Raw genomic sequence first — 15,813 nt, 5'->3', positions numbered from 1 at the left:
TTGTAAAATACTATAAAATAGATTGATGACTATGTTTGGTATTCTTAGCAATAGGTCATATTAGGTCACTAAAATTGTAGAGTTTTGAATAGAGTTTTAGATATATTTTTTTACCATGTATACTTGGGTAGAAGAGAAATAAATCACTTCTGTTTCCTAATTTTATAATTTAAAAAATAAAATGCTTAAGTCTAATGACAATTTTGTTGCTTTTATTCATATGACTATAGATATTCATCCATGATTATTTAAAATAACATTGAGGATGGTGAAGGGCCACACAAGAATTGGAACTGGAATTTGAACCCCCTATGCCAATATAAATGCTAAGAGGGCATTTATCTCCTAGGTGGAATATCAACACTTAGGGGGCAGAGCTTGTAAACTTGTCTTGGTTGAAGTAAAAGATTCTGATTTTACACACACACACACACACACACACACACACACACACACACACACACACACGAATAACTCAGTGGCTCCTTGATTTTTTTCCCCTTACCACATCTCTTTTTTCCAGATCATTGTTGTAAAATACGTAAAATTCTCCAGCCTGTCTTTTCCCATTAATCTTCATTTGACCCTATCTCATTATTTTCTAGGGACAATTACAATGTCATCAAGAACAGAGAATTCTAAGCAGGAGAGGAGTAGAGGCATCAAGAGTACTTGTTCTTGTAGAAGACCAGTGTTAAGTTCCCAGCTCCCACATTATTGTTCAGAACATTTACATGACTTAAATTTCTGGAGACCCAGTATCTCTGTGGTCATACCCTATGGTCTACTAAGAAGAAAGAAAAACTAATAATTCCATCAATGCACCTTTGAGTATAGTATTTAATATGATAGCCCAAGGCTCTGAATGAGATAGTGAGGAAAATCCTCACTTCAAAAAGGGGGCTGAAGGGCCACTGAAGCATTAATGGAGGTGTGGCATGGAATGAGGCCAGATGGGAAGGTAGAGGGCAAGCAGAGGAAACAAGCATCCAGCTGGAGACAAGACTGCATCACAAAATGAAGGAAGGCTGTCGGTGTATCTACATGACGACAAGTCAACACAGATGCTAAAACAGAACAGGAAGGACAAATGAAATCTGCATGGGTGCCTGAGACTGCACACATGAATGTGCCTGTACTTATCATGGCAATACTATGAAGTCTTCAGGAGCTGAAAATGCAAGGGATGAGTTGGGAGTCAAGCCTAGGTGTCATGATATTGCCTCCATAAGTGGATGAAAATGCATATACTGTGCATCGGGTGAAGGGTAATAAAGCTTCTTTCTAGTAACTTGAAAGCAATTGTCAGAAGAATGTTTTCTGGATGTCCATAACAATCTTAACAATCCCCAGTCATTTCATAAATACTGTTTGAGGGAATAAATTTTAAGTAGCATGAATATTTTTCATGCTACTTGAATGAACTTCCTTCTGAAGTTGTGGACATAATCCAGGCAAAGCAGCCAACCCAACTTTAGGCAACATTATCTTAAATTTCTTTTTGCACTATTGTATGGTGTACATGCATAGTCTGCTATAAACTGGCATTTGATAACACTATTAGACATTCCTTGATATTGATAAAGCTCTTAAATATTTTTACTTCCTTAAAATGTGTTTTAAGTTAGTATCCTAACATTTTTACAGAGTGATTTATTATTAATTAATTAATCAAGGCTGCAAAAATTCATAAATTGTCTCCTAGGTAAATCTTGGTAGGTAGAATTATTAAAAATTATAGGAGGAGCTGGAGAGATGGCTCAGAGGTTGAGAGCACTGACTGCTTTTCCAGAGGTTCTGAGTTCAATTCCTAGCAACTACATGGTGGTTCACAACCATCTGTAATGGGATACAATGCCCTCTTCTGGTGTGTCTGAAGATATGTACTCACATATATAAAATAAATAAAACTTTTAAAAAATTATATGAGCACCACAAATGTAGGAAGGTGAGTAATAAACTGTCAGGATCTCAGCAAAATAGAATGTCTTAATGGTGTTGGCTATGCGATCTTTTTAATAAAATGCTTTCCCAGTATCTTTATTCTTAAAAGACCTGCAAATTGTCTGGTTCAGAACAAGGTTCTTTTGGGTCTGGTATGAATGAATAAGAGAATTAGAAACATCAGGGGATGTTCATTGGTTATTGTTGAGGAAACAAACTATTTGTTTTAATTTTCATTGATATTAATACCTTAATATTTTAATGTATCTTTTTACATTGTGTGTATATGCATGAGCACATATGTATATATTTTCTCGTGGAGGAATATTTGAATTTGTGGGTGGGGAGAGTGTGTGCATACACTATACCTGAAGACCAAAGCCACCTCAGCTGTCTTCCGTCAGGATGCTGTCCATGTTCACTTTTAAAGCAGAATCACTTACTTTTTCTCTAAGTCTCAATAATTTGGATTTACTACTAAGCCAGAAAGATAAGGGGATCTGGTTGTTGCTGCCGTTATAAACTGCACATTGTAAATCTGCTTTATTCTGTCAATTCCGGACAAATAACTCTAGTATTCACGTAGTGCACAATCCTACTTATGCCCACCTCTATGTCATCTTAAAATTTTGATCATATCCACAAGACAGTTACTGTAGAACCTTTATTATACCTTCAGTTTTCCTGTAGCTTTGAACAACAAAATCTGTAGATTGTTTTTGGTAAGATAGCCATTTTTACAATGTTGATCCTTCCAATTCATGAGCATGAGAGATCTTTTCATTTTCTGAGATCTTCCTCAATTTCCTTTTTTAGAGATGTGAAGTTCTTGTCTTACAGGTCCTTCACCTGCTTAGTTAGAGTCACATCAAGGTATTTCATATTGACTGTGACTATTGTAAAGGGTATCTTCTCCCTTATTTCTTTCTCCGCATGTTTGTCTTTTGAGTAGAGGAAGGCTACTGATTTGTTTGAGTTAATGTGATATCCAGCCACTTTGCTGAACTTGTTTATCAGCTGTAGAAGTTCTCTGGTGGAATTTTTGGGGTCACTTAAGTACACTATCATGTCATCTGCAAACAGTGATGTTTTTCCTTCTTCCTTTCTAATTTGTATCCCTTTGATTTCCTTTTGCTGTCTAATTGCTCCAGCCAGGATTTCCAGTACTATGTTGAATAGGTAGGGAGAGAGTGGGCAGCCTTGTCTAGTCCCTGATTTGTGTGGGATTGCTTCAAGTTTCTCACCTTTAAGTTTGATGTTGGCTACTAGTTTGCTGTATATTGCTTTTATTATGTTTAGGTATGGGACTTACAGATTCAATGCAATCCCCATCAAAATTCTAAACCAGTTCTTCATAGAGTTGGAAAGAGCAATATACAATTTCATCTGCAATAACAAAAGACCTAGAATAGTGAAATCCATCCTCAACAACAAGAAAACATCTGTGAGAATCACTATCCCTGACCTCAAGCTATATTACAATGCAATTGTGCTAAAATCTGCATGGTACTGGTACAGAAATAGGCACATGGATCAATGCAATAGAATAGAAGATCCAGAAAATGCCCTCACATATATGGTCACTTGATTTTTGACAAAGGAGCTGTAAACATTCAATGGAAAAAGGACGGCCTCTTCAACAAATGGTGTTTGTCCAACTCACACTCAGCTTGCAGAAGAATGAAAATAGAGCCTTTCTTATCTCCTTGTACAAAGCTCAAGTGTAAGTGAATCAAAGATCTCCACATTAAACCAGGTACACTGAAGCTATTAGAAGAGAAAGTAGGGAAAACATTAGAACACATAGGCACAGGAGAAAATTTCCTGAACAGACCAGCAATGGCTTGTGCTCTAAGGTCAAATATGGACAAATAGGACTTAATGAGATTGCAAAGTTTCTGTAAGTGTAAGAACACTGTCAAGAAAACAAAATGGCAGCCAACAGATTGGGAAAAGATCTTTACCAACCCCACATCTGATAGAGACCTAATATCCCCTAATATCCATAGTATACAAAGAACTCAAGAAGTTAGACATCAGAGAATCATACAATCCTATTAAAAATGTTTTCAATTGAGTAATGTCAAATGGCTGAGAAGCATCTAAGGAAGTGCTTGACATCCTTAGTCATCAGGGAAATGCAAATCAAAACAACCCTGAGATTACACCTCACACCAGTCAGAATGACTATGATCAAAAATTCAGATGACAGCAGATGTTGGCAAGGATGTGGAGAAAGAGGAATACTTCTCCACTGTTGGTGGGGTTGTAAACTGGTACAATCACTCTGGAAATCAACCTGGTGATTCCTCAGAAAATTGGACCCGAACACCCAGTTATTTCTCTTCTGGGCATATACCCCAGAGAAAAACCAACATACAACAAAGACACATGTACCACAATGTTCATAGCAGCCCTATTTATAATAGCCAGAAGCTGGAAAGGACCCAGATGTCCTTCAGTAGAAGAATGGATACAAAAATTGTAGTACATTTACACAATGGAGTACAACTCAGCTATCAGAAACAATGACCTTATGAAATTCTTAAGAAAATGGATGCATCTATAGACTATCATCCTGAGTGAGGTTACCAAGTCACAAGAGAACAGACATAATATGCAGTCACTGATAATGGGATACTAACCCCAGAAAGCTCTGAACACCCCAGAAACAACTCAGACTATATGAAGTTCAAGAAAAACAAAGGCCAAAATTAAAAAAAACCAAAAAACTAAATTTGCAAGTTTGATATGACACCTAATGCTAGCACACCCTCTAGGCTTCAGGACTGACTAGCACTCATCAGACCCCCATAACTTAGTAAATAATCTAATTTATTATCTTTCTATATGCTTGTTCTAGGAACCACTACTGATATTTCAGAGAAGAATTTCACTTATGTACATATTTTCACTGATAAAAACTTAAGACACAGTGCAATAAGATTTTACACTGTTTCAATTATAGTTTCTATAGTTACCAGAGTCATTGATACTCTGGTTAAAAATGAAAAGAATTTCCAATGCAGATTGTGCTGTAAGTTCTCACATAAGCTGATTAATTCTCAGCAAAGGAAAGAGAAGGAAGGACACCAAAATGAGGGACAGTTAAAGGATGGAACTTTCTGATAAGAAGTCAATTTAGGAAGAGAACTAAATGAGACACACAGAGGTAAGCTAAGCCACAGGGAAAATGTTCCTAATAGTGATGTGATGGTTCATAAAATGTGACCTTGGAGGTGTAGACTACATTCCATGGTTCTCTGTCTTTACTAAAATTTCACACAAAAATTATCCATAAAGGACAGAAGTGATTACATTAGGCCTGTTTTCTCATCCTACATTTGCCTTCTTTTATTTTTTCTTATTTTAAGAAAAAAGCTCTCAAGCGCCTGTCTACTTCAGATGCAAAAAGTATAATCCCTCAATCTGTTTTGTTTTATGTGTAGGCTTCTCCCTCTTCGTTGGGATCTTCTAGGTTTTGAGTGGACCTCTCCTTCACCAATTTGTTCGTTTGTTGTTTGTTAAACGTAATAGCTTCTCATGAGCAGGACAGTCTTTTGCTCCCTGTGTTATATGCATTTGTATCTCTGTTTCAAAGTTCCCTCGGTCCTCAGAGTTTATAAGTCACTAAATTCACTGGGACATAAGCAAACTGAATGGGACACGGAGTCCTGGACTTTCATTTATGGACACAATGATTCAACAGAGACATGGATCAATATTCAAAGGAATATTAGTTTTCAAAAGGTTAGATCTCATATTACATGTTATAGTTACATGTAAAATGTATGGTAACATACTTACACAGCACTTCATAATCTAGACCGAAGTATCACTTAATGAAGTTGTGTTTTATTATTTTGAGACCCGTCCACTTATTATACATTGATAGTATAAATATTTACTCTATGTGTGTCCACAGAGATCAGAATGGGGAGAGATTGCTACAATCACAGTATTTTTTTCTAAGTAAAACTTTTAAGGCATTTACTGTCATTTGTGATTTACAATGTAAATGAAGTAAGTGCTATATTATTATATTAGTAATAAGGAAGTTTCTTTCCCATATTCTCAGCATATTAAACACTACATCTACATGTGCATATATTCAATCTCAATGCTTTCTCATGTCTGCAATTTCATCCTCATGAGAAACTTAATAATACATAAATTATCAAATATTACTATTATCTCTTACTAAAATATTTTTTACCATAAAATATTTCCAAATGCTCTGAACATGTTGGAGATCATTCTTCTTTTCTACAAATAGCAACACTGCACATTTTGGCAGTTGTGGCCCAGAGCAATGTGCTACCAGTAGAATGGTTTAGAGTATACTTACTCAAATTGAAAAACCCTCGATTTTATATATTCCTTCTTCAGATTACTTGATTCAAAGATCTCGTCTATCTAAAAAGATAAAAATATGTGTTAAACTGAATAGTTGAAGTTTTAATACAGAGTAGAGATAATCCACTTGTTTAGGAGTGAAGAAATATCCCAAATGGGGCCTTCATACACTTATGAACAATGAGTGACTTTTACTGATATTTTCTGTGTAACAAATGTGGTCCTTTTCATCAGTTGAAGAGAAGTTACTAAAAATGATTAGGAAATTTAAAACAAGCTTTGCAGAAACAGTCCCCTACCATTTGCTGAAGGTCAAAAGCAAGAAGTTTGAAATCCACCGAGAGTTTGTCTTGTAAATTAGGATTATATGTCACTCCAGATGTTATTTTAAATGTCCCTCTGACTTCATAACTTTTTCCCAGGGCTGCATCTAGATGAATTAATAAGAAAAAATGCTCCCAGTTATGAATAGAAGAGAATATGTCATCCTGGTTCATAACATAAAGGCAATGACTCTCACTTAATATATTTTCCCCGTAATTATTTAATTATTGCTTTTTCTTTATTGTCCTTATAACTCAAAACTAGGTATTTCTATCTTTATTTTTTTTATGTTCAACTGTCTGGTTGTTTTAAAATACTGAAAAAAAAACTATGTTTATTTTGTCCTTTAATATTTCTTCCTCTTTTCTTTGAAGTCAAATCATTCTTTTTCTTTCTTTCTTTCTTTCTTTTTTTAAAATTGAGATTCCTGTTGGAAGTCCCAGGGAATAATCAGACCTTACCAATTATGGGAAGTGATTCAGGAAAACATAGTGAGAAATGGACCATTAAAATTGTGTCGCTGCTGTTAGATGTTTCTTAGACCCCAAGCCTCCAGGACACTGCTGGCTTTCTGCATGTGAATTTCTGTGAAGAATTCTGTATGTGTGTATCTTTGAAACACAGCTTTGAAGCCACTTCTTACATCCTAGTAATTATAAATTTGGCATGTATGACTTTTTGGCATGAGACAGGAACTATCTATTTTGGAGAAGTTACTGAGAATGATGTAGAAAATACACTGTCTCAGTGGGAAAATAATATAAGATGCAGTGAACAAATTAAACCATCCTTTAATCAGAATATTTTCTGTGATACATATTTATATTAAAATGAATAGCTTTGGCTTAATCATACAAAAAGAGAAACCATTTATCAGTTCAATAAGAACATTCAATAATTATCACAATGGGAGATATAAGGCTTTTTTTTTCTGCGAGAACAAGAAAATTATGTTCTATAATGACATAATTTCCTAATGTAGTAAAGATGAGCACTGATGGTGGTAAAATTTAAATGTATGTTTGACTAACTGTAAGTTCAAAACCCTTCTAGATATATAATTTTCCTGTCCTCCAAAATATTAAGTCTAACATTTTAAACAATTAACTTACACTTAGCTTAACCCATCAGCACTATACAATTATGTACCTTCCTGGTATTTATGCAGTTCTCATTTTGTGAACAAATTAAGTTACATCTAAAACTTCCCTTTTAAATATGGAAGATGATGAAGGGTTAGGAGATGTCAGATTGAAGGAGGCTCAGAGACCTTCATTAGCATGTTTTGTGTTTGGAACTTAACTGCATCATATGCAATAGGAAACTGGTAGGAAAACCTGCAAAGTCTGGATAAAGAGTATGGTCTAGTTAAAAATATGATTTTTTTAAAGTAGAGATAAGTATACACATGCATAAGAAAATAACAAGTTTGGTGAAGGCTATATTAGAATTTGATATAACTCTTACAGGTTGAAATTGTACACATACACCTAAAAATAATCAAGGAAATATGCTATCAACTTGAGAGTTGGGGAAGATTAGAGGGTCATAAAGGTGGTATCTGGGGGAGATTTGAAGAAGCAGATGGAGGGTGAAAGTGAGAAATACATTTCAATTAAAAATGTTAAAATTCTATTATGTCAATAAATGCATAATTTAAACAACTATAATACATTTGATTTCCTCTAATGATTGTTACTAGTTAAGCTCATATTTTTATTCTGAGTTACTCATTATATTACATTACATCAACATTGACAAATAATGCCCATAAAAGACATATTCTTTATGAACTCAAACAATTATATCAGGTTGAAAACTATCATGATTCTTAAAGTTATGTGCAGAATATAAATACAATGCAAACCATCACTTCTCTAAAATGCTAGGTGAAATTAGTGTTTTTCACACCACTCAAAAGTATTATTTATCTAACAGGTAGGTTCCCTATAAGTGGTTATAATATTTAAATTTTTAAGGATTACATTAACATTGTTTTAGTAAAGTCACAATTGCTTCTTATTATATTCAAATTCAAAACATTTATTTCTCATGGAAAATAGCACACTTACTGGGTCATACTAAGGTCACCCACAATTATCCTCTTCTTTTTGTGAGGTTTTAGAACTAATTTGCTCACATAGGTTGTTTTAAAATGTAAATTAAATTTTATCAAAAAAATGAATCAACTTTCATTATTCGCACCATTTCAATGATTCTGATTTATTTATTTATAAGCTCATAAGTAGTGAAAAAGAATAAACTCTCAGACTGGGATCTAGTTTAGTATTTAATGTCTTTTAATGTACCAATTATTGCCAAGTTTTGTTGTAAGCTAGTTCTTGAAATTTTTCCTTAGATTTGTAACCTGAAAATGAGGCACCAGTAACAATAAAGTCAAAGATTTGTTATAGCATGGTATTATATTTGAATATCTTTGAAGTATTTTTGGCCCATAATAACATAGTTCTTATTTTAATTTTGAAAATCATATTACCCCTCAAACAGAACGCATTTCCTATATATTTATGAAGTTACCTTTGAGTTTGTTTATTTAAATTTAATATCAACATTTTAAACCAATGACAGAACATAGATATCACTTTTACATAAATTGACAATAGTGCTAATTTGCACTATATGAGCTTGAATTTTCCAGAATATTTCAATGTTTATGATTTCATTTTCATCACAATAAATCAGATGATATAAAACTTATTGTATTATATGATGAAATGAAAAAAAACACTGAAAAGAAAAAAAATACTGAACATTATTTTTCAAAAAAAGGGGGAAAAAAGAAAAATCTTCTTCCAGGGTTTGAATTTGGGGTTATTTTAAATAATATACAAAATCATTTTCCTACTATTCTGCCAAGTAAAGTGTCCGGAGTCGCACAAAATGAAAGAAAATATCTGTGGTACATTCAAGGTAGTGAATAAAATACAGCAAAGGATGACTTAGTATCTTCTTTTTGTCAGAGCATGACTTACCTGTTTCCGATTCCTTAACTGCAAGCCAGGACACTGCAATTATCCCAATGGAGAGGACCATGAGCATAAGGAAGAGAGCCGATAGCATCACTTCGAAAGAGCTGAGAGGATGATGTTCTGCAGCCGCATTTCTGTTAGATTTCATTTCTGATTTTTGAATGCTGGATAGTTTAGGAACTGTGAGATAATATAGTTTTCCACATCAACAAAAAGGATACTCTAATACCAACTTTAGAGTAAAACCTCTCAAGTTCCTAAGGATTCTAAAGTCATCAACTATTGAAGCTAACATTGACTGTCTTCACTGTGAATGTACTGTACGTGTCTTTCTGGAAATGGTCTGTTTCCATGCATTCAGTATCTGTAAAAGGAGTAGTGTAGTTAATCTTTAAGACAATACAGTGAGTAAAGATGCCTGTAGTTGTAAATTACAATCACATGAACAGGCCGTTTGTCAGGGCGAGAAAAACTAAATGCATGCCATAAACAAAAACAATTGACCCTTAATCTCCTCAAGAACTATTAAAAACATGAAAATGATGATGGACATATTGGTCATTAGGGAAATGCACTTAATATTTGTAGGAATGTTCCAAACAGATTGACCTTCTGCCCTGTGACTAAGGACCTTATCATTTTCATTGCTCTGTAGAAAGTTTAAAACTAAGCCACAAATTTCATAGATATATAGTGTGTATACATCAATACATTCATACATGTATTGTATAGATGCATGGCATCTTATTCTATCTCATTTCTCCCATATGTGTATATGTGTACATCGACACCTAACTGAAACAAACACAAGTCTTCTGAACTTTATGATGTCACATTTGAAGTTATGCCGTGTAAGGCATTAGATTGCACTTAAAGGAAAGTCCGCTCAGGCATCATATCACTACTCTACATGACTTGAGCAATCGCTGGTACTTGGGATTAATTACTCTGAGATAAAGAAGAGTGTTGGTTTCTATTTCAAGAAAATATGCTAGATAGAGAAGACGTTGCTCATTTATTTTTGTACTTTAGCATCTTAAATATGTCAATCAAACAAGAGACCAGGTTAAGATGTTCATGGCAATAATCATAAATGTGTGTTTTCCAGGAAAATCAAAACAATTTTAATAAGCAGAGTAGAATGTACAGTTTGAACTTTCATAATTTGAAAATAATGAGCCTGGGATATAAATTAATCAATTAATTATCCAATCAATCAATTGCATCTAATCTATTTTGAAGTGAGCCATATACTTGTTATTATGCTAGGTAATACTGAGATCATAAACACTGTTACAAACAGAATTCACACAGAAAATATATAATTGAAATTTTAAAGGGATATATTTAGGTTCAGAACAAATACAAAATTTGAGATTATAATTACTTCCACCTGATACAATGTAAATAGCTGAGCTTACTGTGAGCAATATATACATGGAACAATATCTTGTTTAAAACAATAGTTTATGAGGACAGTCCAAAATTAAATAAACAAGTATATATGAGAAGAAATACATCAATTGTACACTTGATGTGTACAATGAAACTATTAAAAGAAAAACAGAGCCACCCTCTCAGGCAACACAACTCATTGTAGAGTTGTGATATGTGAGTGTAGAGTCAGTCATGAAGCAGAAATACAACTCAGTATAGAACAAAGAGCCCAGATACAACTTGATTTGTGCATGGAAAACATCATACATTAACCATAGTGTAATTGTTTATACCTGACTAAAAATAATCACTATTCAAGGAATAATGCTAAGTTGAATTTCTATCTGTCAGCAAAATTTAGATCACTTTCTTACAGCTTAAGGGTGAATAAATTCAAAGTACATAAAAACTACACATACATTTACAAGAAAAATTTGCATTTACAAAAACAAAGTCAAAGTTATCGAAAAGGTGGTGAGATTATCTTTCTGGATTTGTTTGCAATGTAATAGTCATTAGACCACTATTGTAACCCAAAATGTTTATATTTATTTGGGAAGGAGTCCACAGAAAGTTCACTAATAAAATTATAAAATCAAAAATTGCACAAAAAATAAAGCCATTGATGCACAGGTGGGGTCAAATTCATTACCAATATTGGCACCTGGAAGAGTATCTTGACTGTACAGGTGGGAGCCAAAGACAGCAGGCTCAAAGGTCTTCTGGTGAGTAATGAGTATCATTATTTACCACACAGTCATGCTAACTGTGGGAGAGTGACTTCAGAACTGCCTGCTTTCCTCTGGAATAGTCAGCTTGTTCTATAAAGGAAGAAATGAACACTCAAGAGATGCTTGATTCATCAGCTAGGGTGAAGAAAAATTCATGTGAGTGGAGGAACTCTTTACATTGTCTGTTAAATCTGAAAATGGCACTGTGGAACTTACTGCCTTGCACAACAAGGATATGCAACAAAATTAAAATAATGATAGAATTTTAAAAAACAATCTCTATTGAAGTAGCAGGAAATTAAGAAAACTCAAAACGAAACAAAACAAAACAAACAAAAAAACACCCTAGCAACACCAAAAACAAGCAAAGTAAAAATCTCTCTCTCTCTCTCTCTCTCTCTATCTCTCTCTCTCTCTCTCTCTCTCTCTCTCTCTCTCTCTCTCTCTCTCTCACTCTCTCTCTCTCTCTGTGTGTGTGTGTGTGTGTATGTGTGTGTGTGTGTGTGTGTGTGTGTGTGTGTGTGTGTGTGTGTGTTTGTGTACTTGACTATAGCTTTAAGGATAGAACTGTAATAAATATGAGAAATTTACCAGGAAACATTAAAAGTATACCACTCCAAAAAAAGTGACATTACTTGTTAGTTAGAAAAAAATACAGTCTTCCTATTATAATTCCCTGGTCTCATCTCCAGCTTTGTAGATGGCCATGTTTTTTGGCCTCTCCTTTCATGCACCTCCATTGTCAGGGGTCTATGTACCACTCAAAAAGTACAGGAGCAGATAATCATCCCAAGAACTATAATCATTCCAAACTCAGATTTTTAGGTGTCCTGTAAAAACTATATCCAATATTAGCCAGGACAATATATCTCAAATAAAGTCAAGCAACTCTTTTATAATGGGTCATGAGAAATGTGATATAGATGAAGTATGACACAAGACTTCAAAAGAGCTACCATCCATATATTTAAGACCCTTAAAGAAGATATAAATAAAAACACTATCGATATTTGTGGAAACAGTGACACTAAGTGTCTTAGGGTTTTACTGATGTAAACTGACTCTATGACCAAAGCAACTCTCCTAAGAACAACATTTAATTGGAGCTTGGTTACAGGTTCAGAGGTTCAGTCCATTATCATCAAGGCAGGAACATGGCGGCATCCAGGCAGGCATGGTGCAGGAGGAGCTGAGAGTTCTACATCTTCATCTGAAGGCTGCTAGCAGAATATTGGCTTCCAGGAAACTAGAAGTAGGGTCTTATAACCCACACCCACAGTTACACACCTACTCCAACAGGACCAAAACTTCTACTAATGCCATTCCTTGGGATTAACATATACAAACCATCACATACTTGAAAACATAAAAGAGGAAATAGAATGGATTTTAAGAAAAACCTGAGGGAAAACTGGAAATGGTAAATTTGTCAACTTGGACAGGAATCTCAGAAGCAAGCGTCATCAATGGAATAAAAGAGGTGAAAGAAAAAATCTTGGGCATGGAAGTTGAGATAGAAGAAATGATCCCTCAGTAAAAAAAAGTTCAGTCTAAATAAGTGAAGAAATGAATAAATTATAACCCAAAACATTCAGTAAATTTAAAAGACCAATTAATAATATGAATAGAAGACAAAGAAACACCAGGTCATGGCACAGAGAACATTTTCAAAATAACAAGGCCACAGAAAGATATATTCTATATTAAAGAAGGAGGTGCCTATGAAGGTATAAGAAGCATGCAGAACTCAAAATAGACTGCATCAGAAAAGAAATTCCCTGTAGCACAAGATGAATAAAAACAGTAATTGTACAGAGTAAATTAAATATTGAAAGCTTCAAGGCAAAATGATTGAGAATCATGGACATGAAGTCAGTCTCAATGGAGAAGAAAGTTGAAATAACATCCTGTATCTTATCTGCCCACCAAGGATTAAAGCTGGACATCAAGAACAAAAGAAACACATGCAAACTGACAACTCAATACTGAATGTTCAAGGGCCTCCACTAAAATAAAAAAGAAGTAAAAAAAAACTTTCTAAAAGAATGAAAATGAAAACACAACATTCTATACTTATGGCTCACAATATGGCCTGTTGTAAGAGCCAATTTCATTGCACTAAGTCTCTACCTCTAAAAAAAATAAAGGAAGGATCTCATACTAGTAGAGTAACACGCCTAAACCCTGAAGAACAAAAAAGGATATACAGCACCCAAAAGGAGTAAACATCAAAAAATAAACTTGGACCTGAAATCAATAAAATAGAATTAACAATCAAATGAACAAACAGTAGATAGAATCAATAAAACAGTAAGAGTGGCGATCCCTTAACAAAATTAACTAAAAGCCAGAGAAAGATGGACCAAACTTACAACCTTAGAGATGAAAAGTGGAGCAAATAAAGAGAAACTGGGCAAATCCAGAGAATCACAAGGTTATACTTTTAAAGAGAATATTAGAAATATTGAGGTTCTATATCTTGTTAAAAGTTATTCAGTGCCACCTTGTAGCTTCCAGAAATGTGAGTCAAAACTGTAAACAGTTTGCAAAAAAAGAGAATCTGTACATTGTTTTTGGTAGGATTGCCATTTTTATTACATTAATCCTATAGATCCAATAGCATGGGAAATCTTTCCATCTTCGAATATCTCTTTCAATGTCCAAGTAGTTTTATTATACTAGTCTTTCATTCGCTTGGTCAGAGATACCTAAGCTCTTTTCTATACATTAATTGGAATCTTTAGGAAAAAATATCTCTGTGGTTTCATTGCCTAACCATGAATATCAGCAAAATTGTTCTTGCTAGTCTTGTTACTGTATCAATCGTTCTTGCTGGTCCTGTACTTTATCATCACTTCCTGTTTCCTCAGACGTCCCTCAGTGTATGAAGGGATAAAACAATGATACATTTCTTTTTTTTTTAAATGACTTTATTTTACAAAACAAAGATAAATGTACAGATTTTAAACATTTTTTGCTTAAAATTATACATTTTTGTCAGTACTGTTTTTTCAGATATTAAAATAATTTTTACATAAAACTATGTGAATATATTTTTTAGTCAGTACTTGATTTTTTCAAGGGCTTGACAGTATGCATTGAAAACCTAATAGTTACAATGAGCATAAAGTACATGCAAAACAAAATGCAACGTGGAAATAGTCAAAGTCTTCTTGTTTTGTAAATATATATATTTTTTGTTTTCTTTACTTCTTGGACTTCATACAGTCTGTGATTTGTTTCTGGGGGAGTGCAAGCCTCTGGGGTTAGCATCCCACTATCAGTGACTGCATATTATGTTTGTTCTTTTGTGACTGGGTTATCTCACTCAGGATGATATTCTCTAGATACAGCCATTTTCTTAAAAATTTGGTTAAGTCATTGTTTCTGGTGGCTGAGTAGTATTCCATTGTGTATATGTACCACAATTTTTGTATCCATTCATCTTCTGAAGGACATCTGGGTTCTTTCCAGCTTCTGGCTATTATAAATAGAGCTGCTATGAACATTGTGGTGCATATATCTTTGTTGTGTATTAAAGTGTCTTGGGGTATATGCCCAGAAGTGGAATAGCTGGGTCTTCAGGTAGTACTATATCCAATTTTCTGAGGTATCGCCAGACTGATTTCCAGAGTGGTTGTATTAGTTTGCAACCCCACCAACAGTGGAGAAGTGTTCCTCTTTCTCCGCAGCCTCACCAGCATCTGCTGTCATCTGATTTTTGGATCTTGGCCAATCTGACTGGTGTGAGGTAGAATCTCAGGGTTGTTTTGATTTGCATTTCCCTGATGGCTAAGGATGTGGAACACTTCCTCAGATGTTTCTCGGCCATTCGGAGTTCCTCAACTGAGAATGTTTTGTTTTGCTCTGTACCCCATTTTTTAATAGGGTTATTTGATTCTCTGGTGTCTAGCTTTTTGAGTTCCTTGTATACCTTGGATATTAGGCCTCTATCTGATGTGGAAAACAATGATACATTTCTACAATGAAATACTATCAACTCTTATAAAACATGAAATGATGAAAGTCAC

At 34.2% G+C, this 15,813-nt stretch overlaps 1 protein-coding gene across 1 annotated transcript in view; it reads right to left on the bottom strand.

Annotated features, from left to right (window-relative positions):
- Positions 1–9,762, bottom strand: part of TMPRSS15 (transmembrane serine protease 15) — a gene marked incomplete at both ends in the record, with an annotated part of 120,485 nt that extends 110,723 nt beyond the window's left edge. The window contains 3 exons of the mRNA XM_080919410.1: positions 6,293–6,360; positions 6,600–6,730; positions 9,618–9,762. Coding sequence (XP_080775536.1) covers positions 6,293–6,360; positions 6,600–6,730; positions 9,618–9,762 — 344 coding nt within the window. The remainder of the gene's footprint in view (positions 1–6,292; positions 6,361–6,599; positions 6,731–9,617) is intronic.
- Between the last annotated feature and the right edge of the window lie 6,051 nt (positions 9,763–15,813).

The sequence above is a fragment of the Micromys minutus genome (assembly GCF_963924665.1).
Source record: "Micromys minutus genome assembly, chromosome: 7".
Lineage (NCBI taxonomy): Eukaryota > Metazoa > Chordata > Mammalia > Rodentia > Muridae > Micromys > Micromys minutus.
This window is presented reverse-complemented; position numbering and strand designations above follow the sequence as displayed.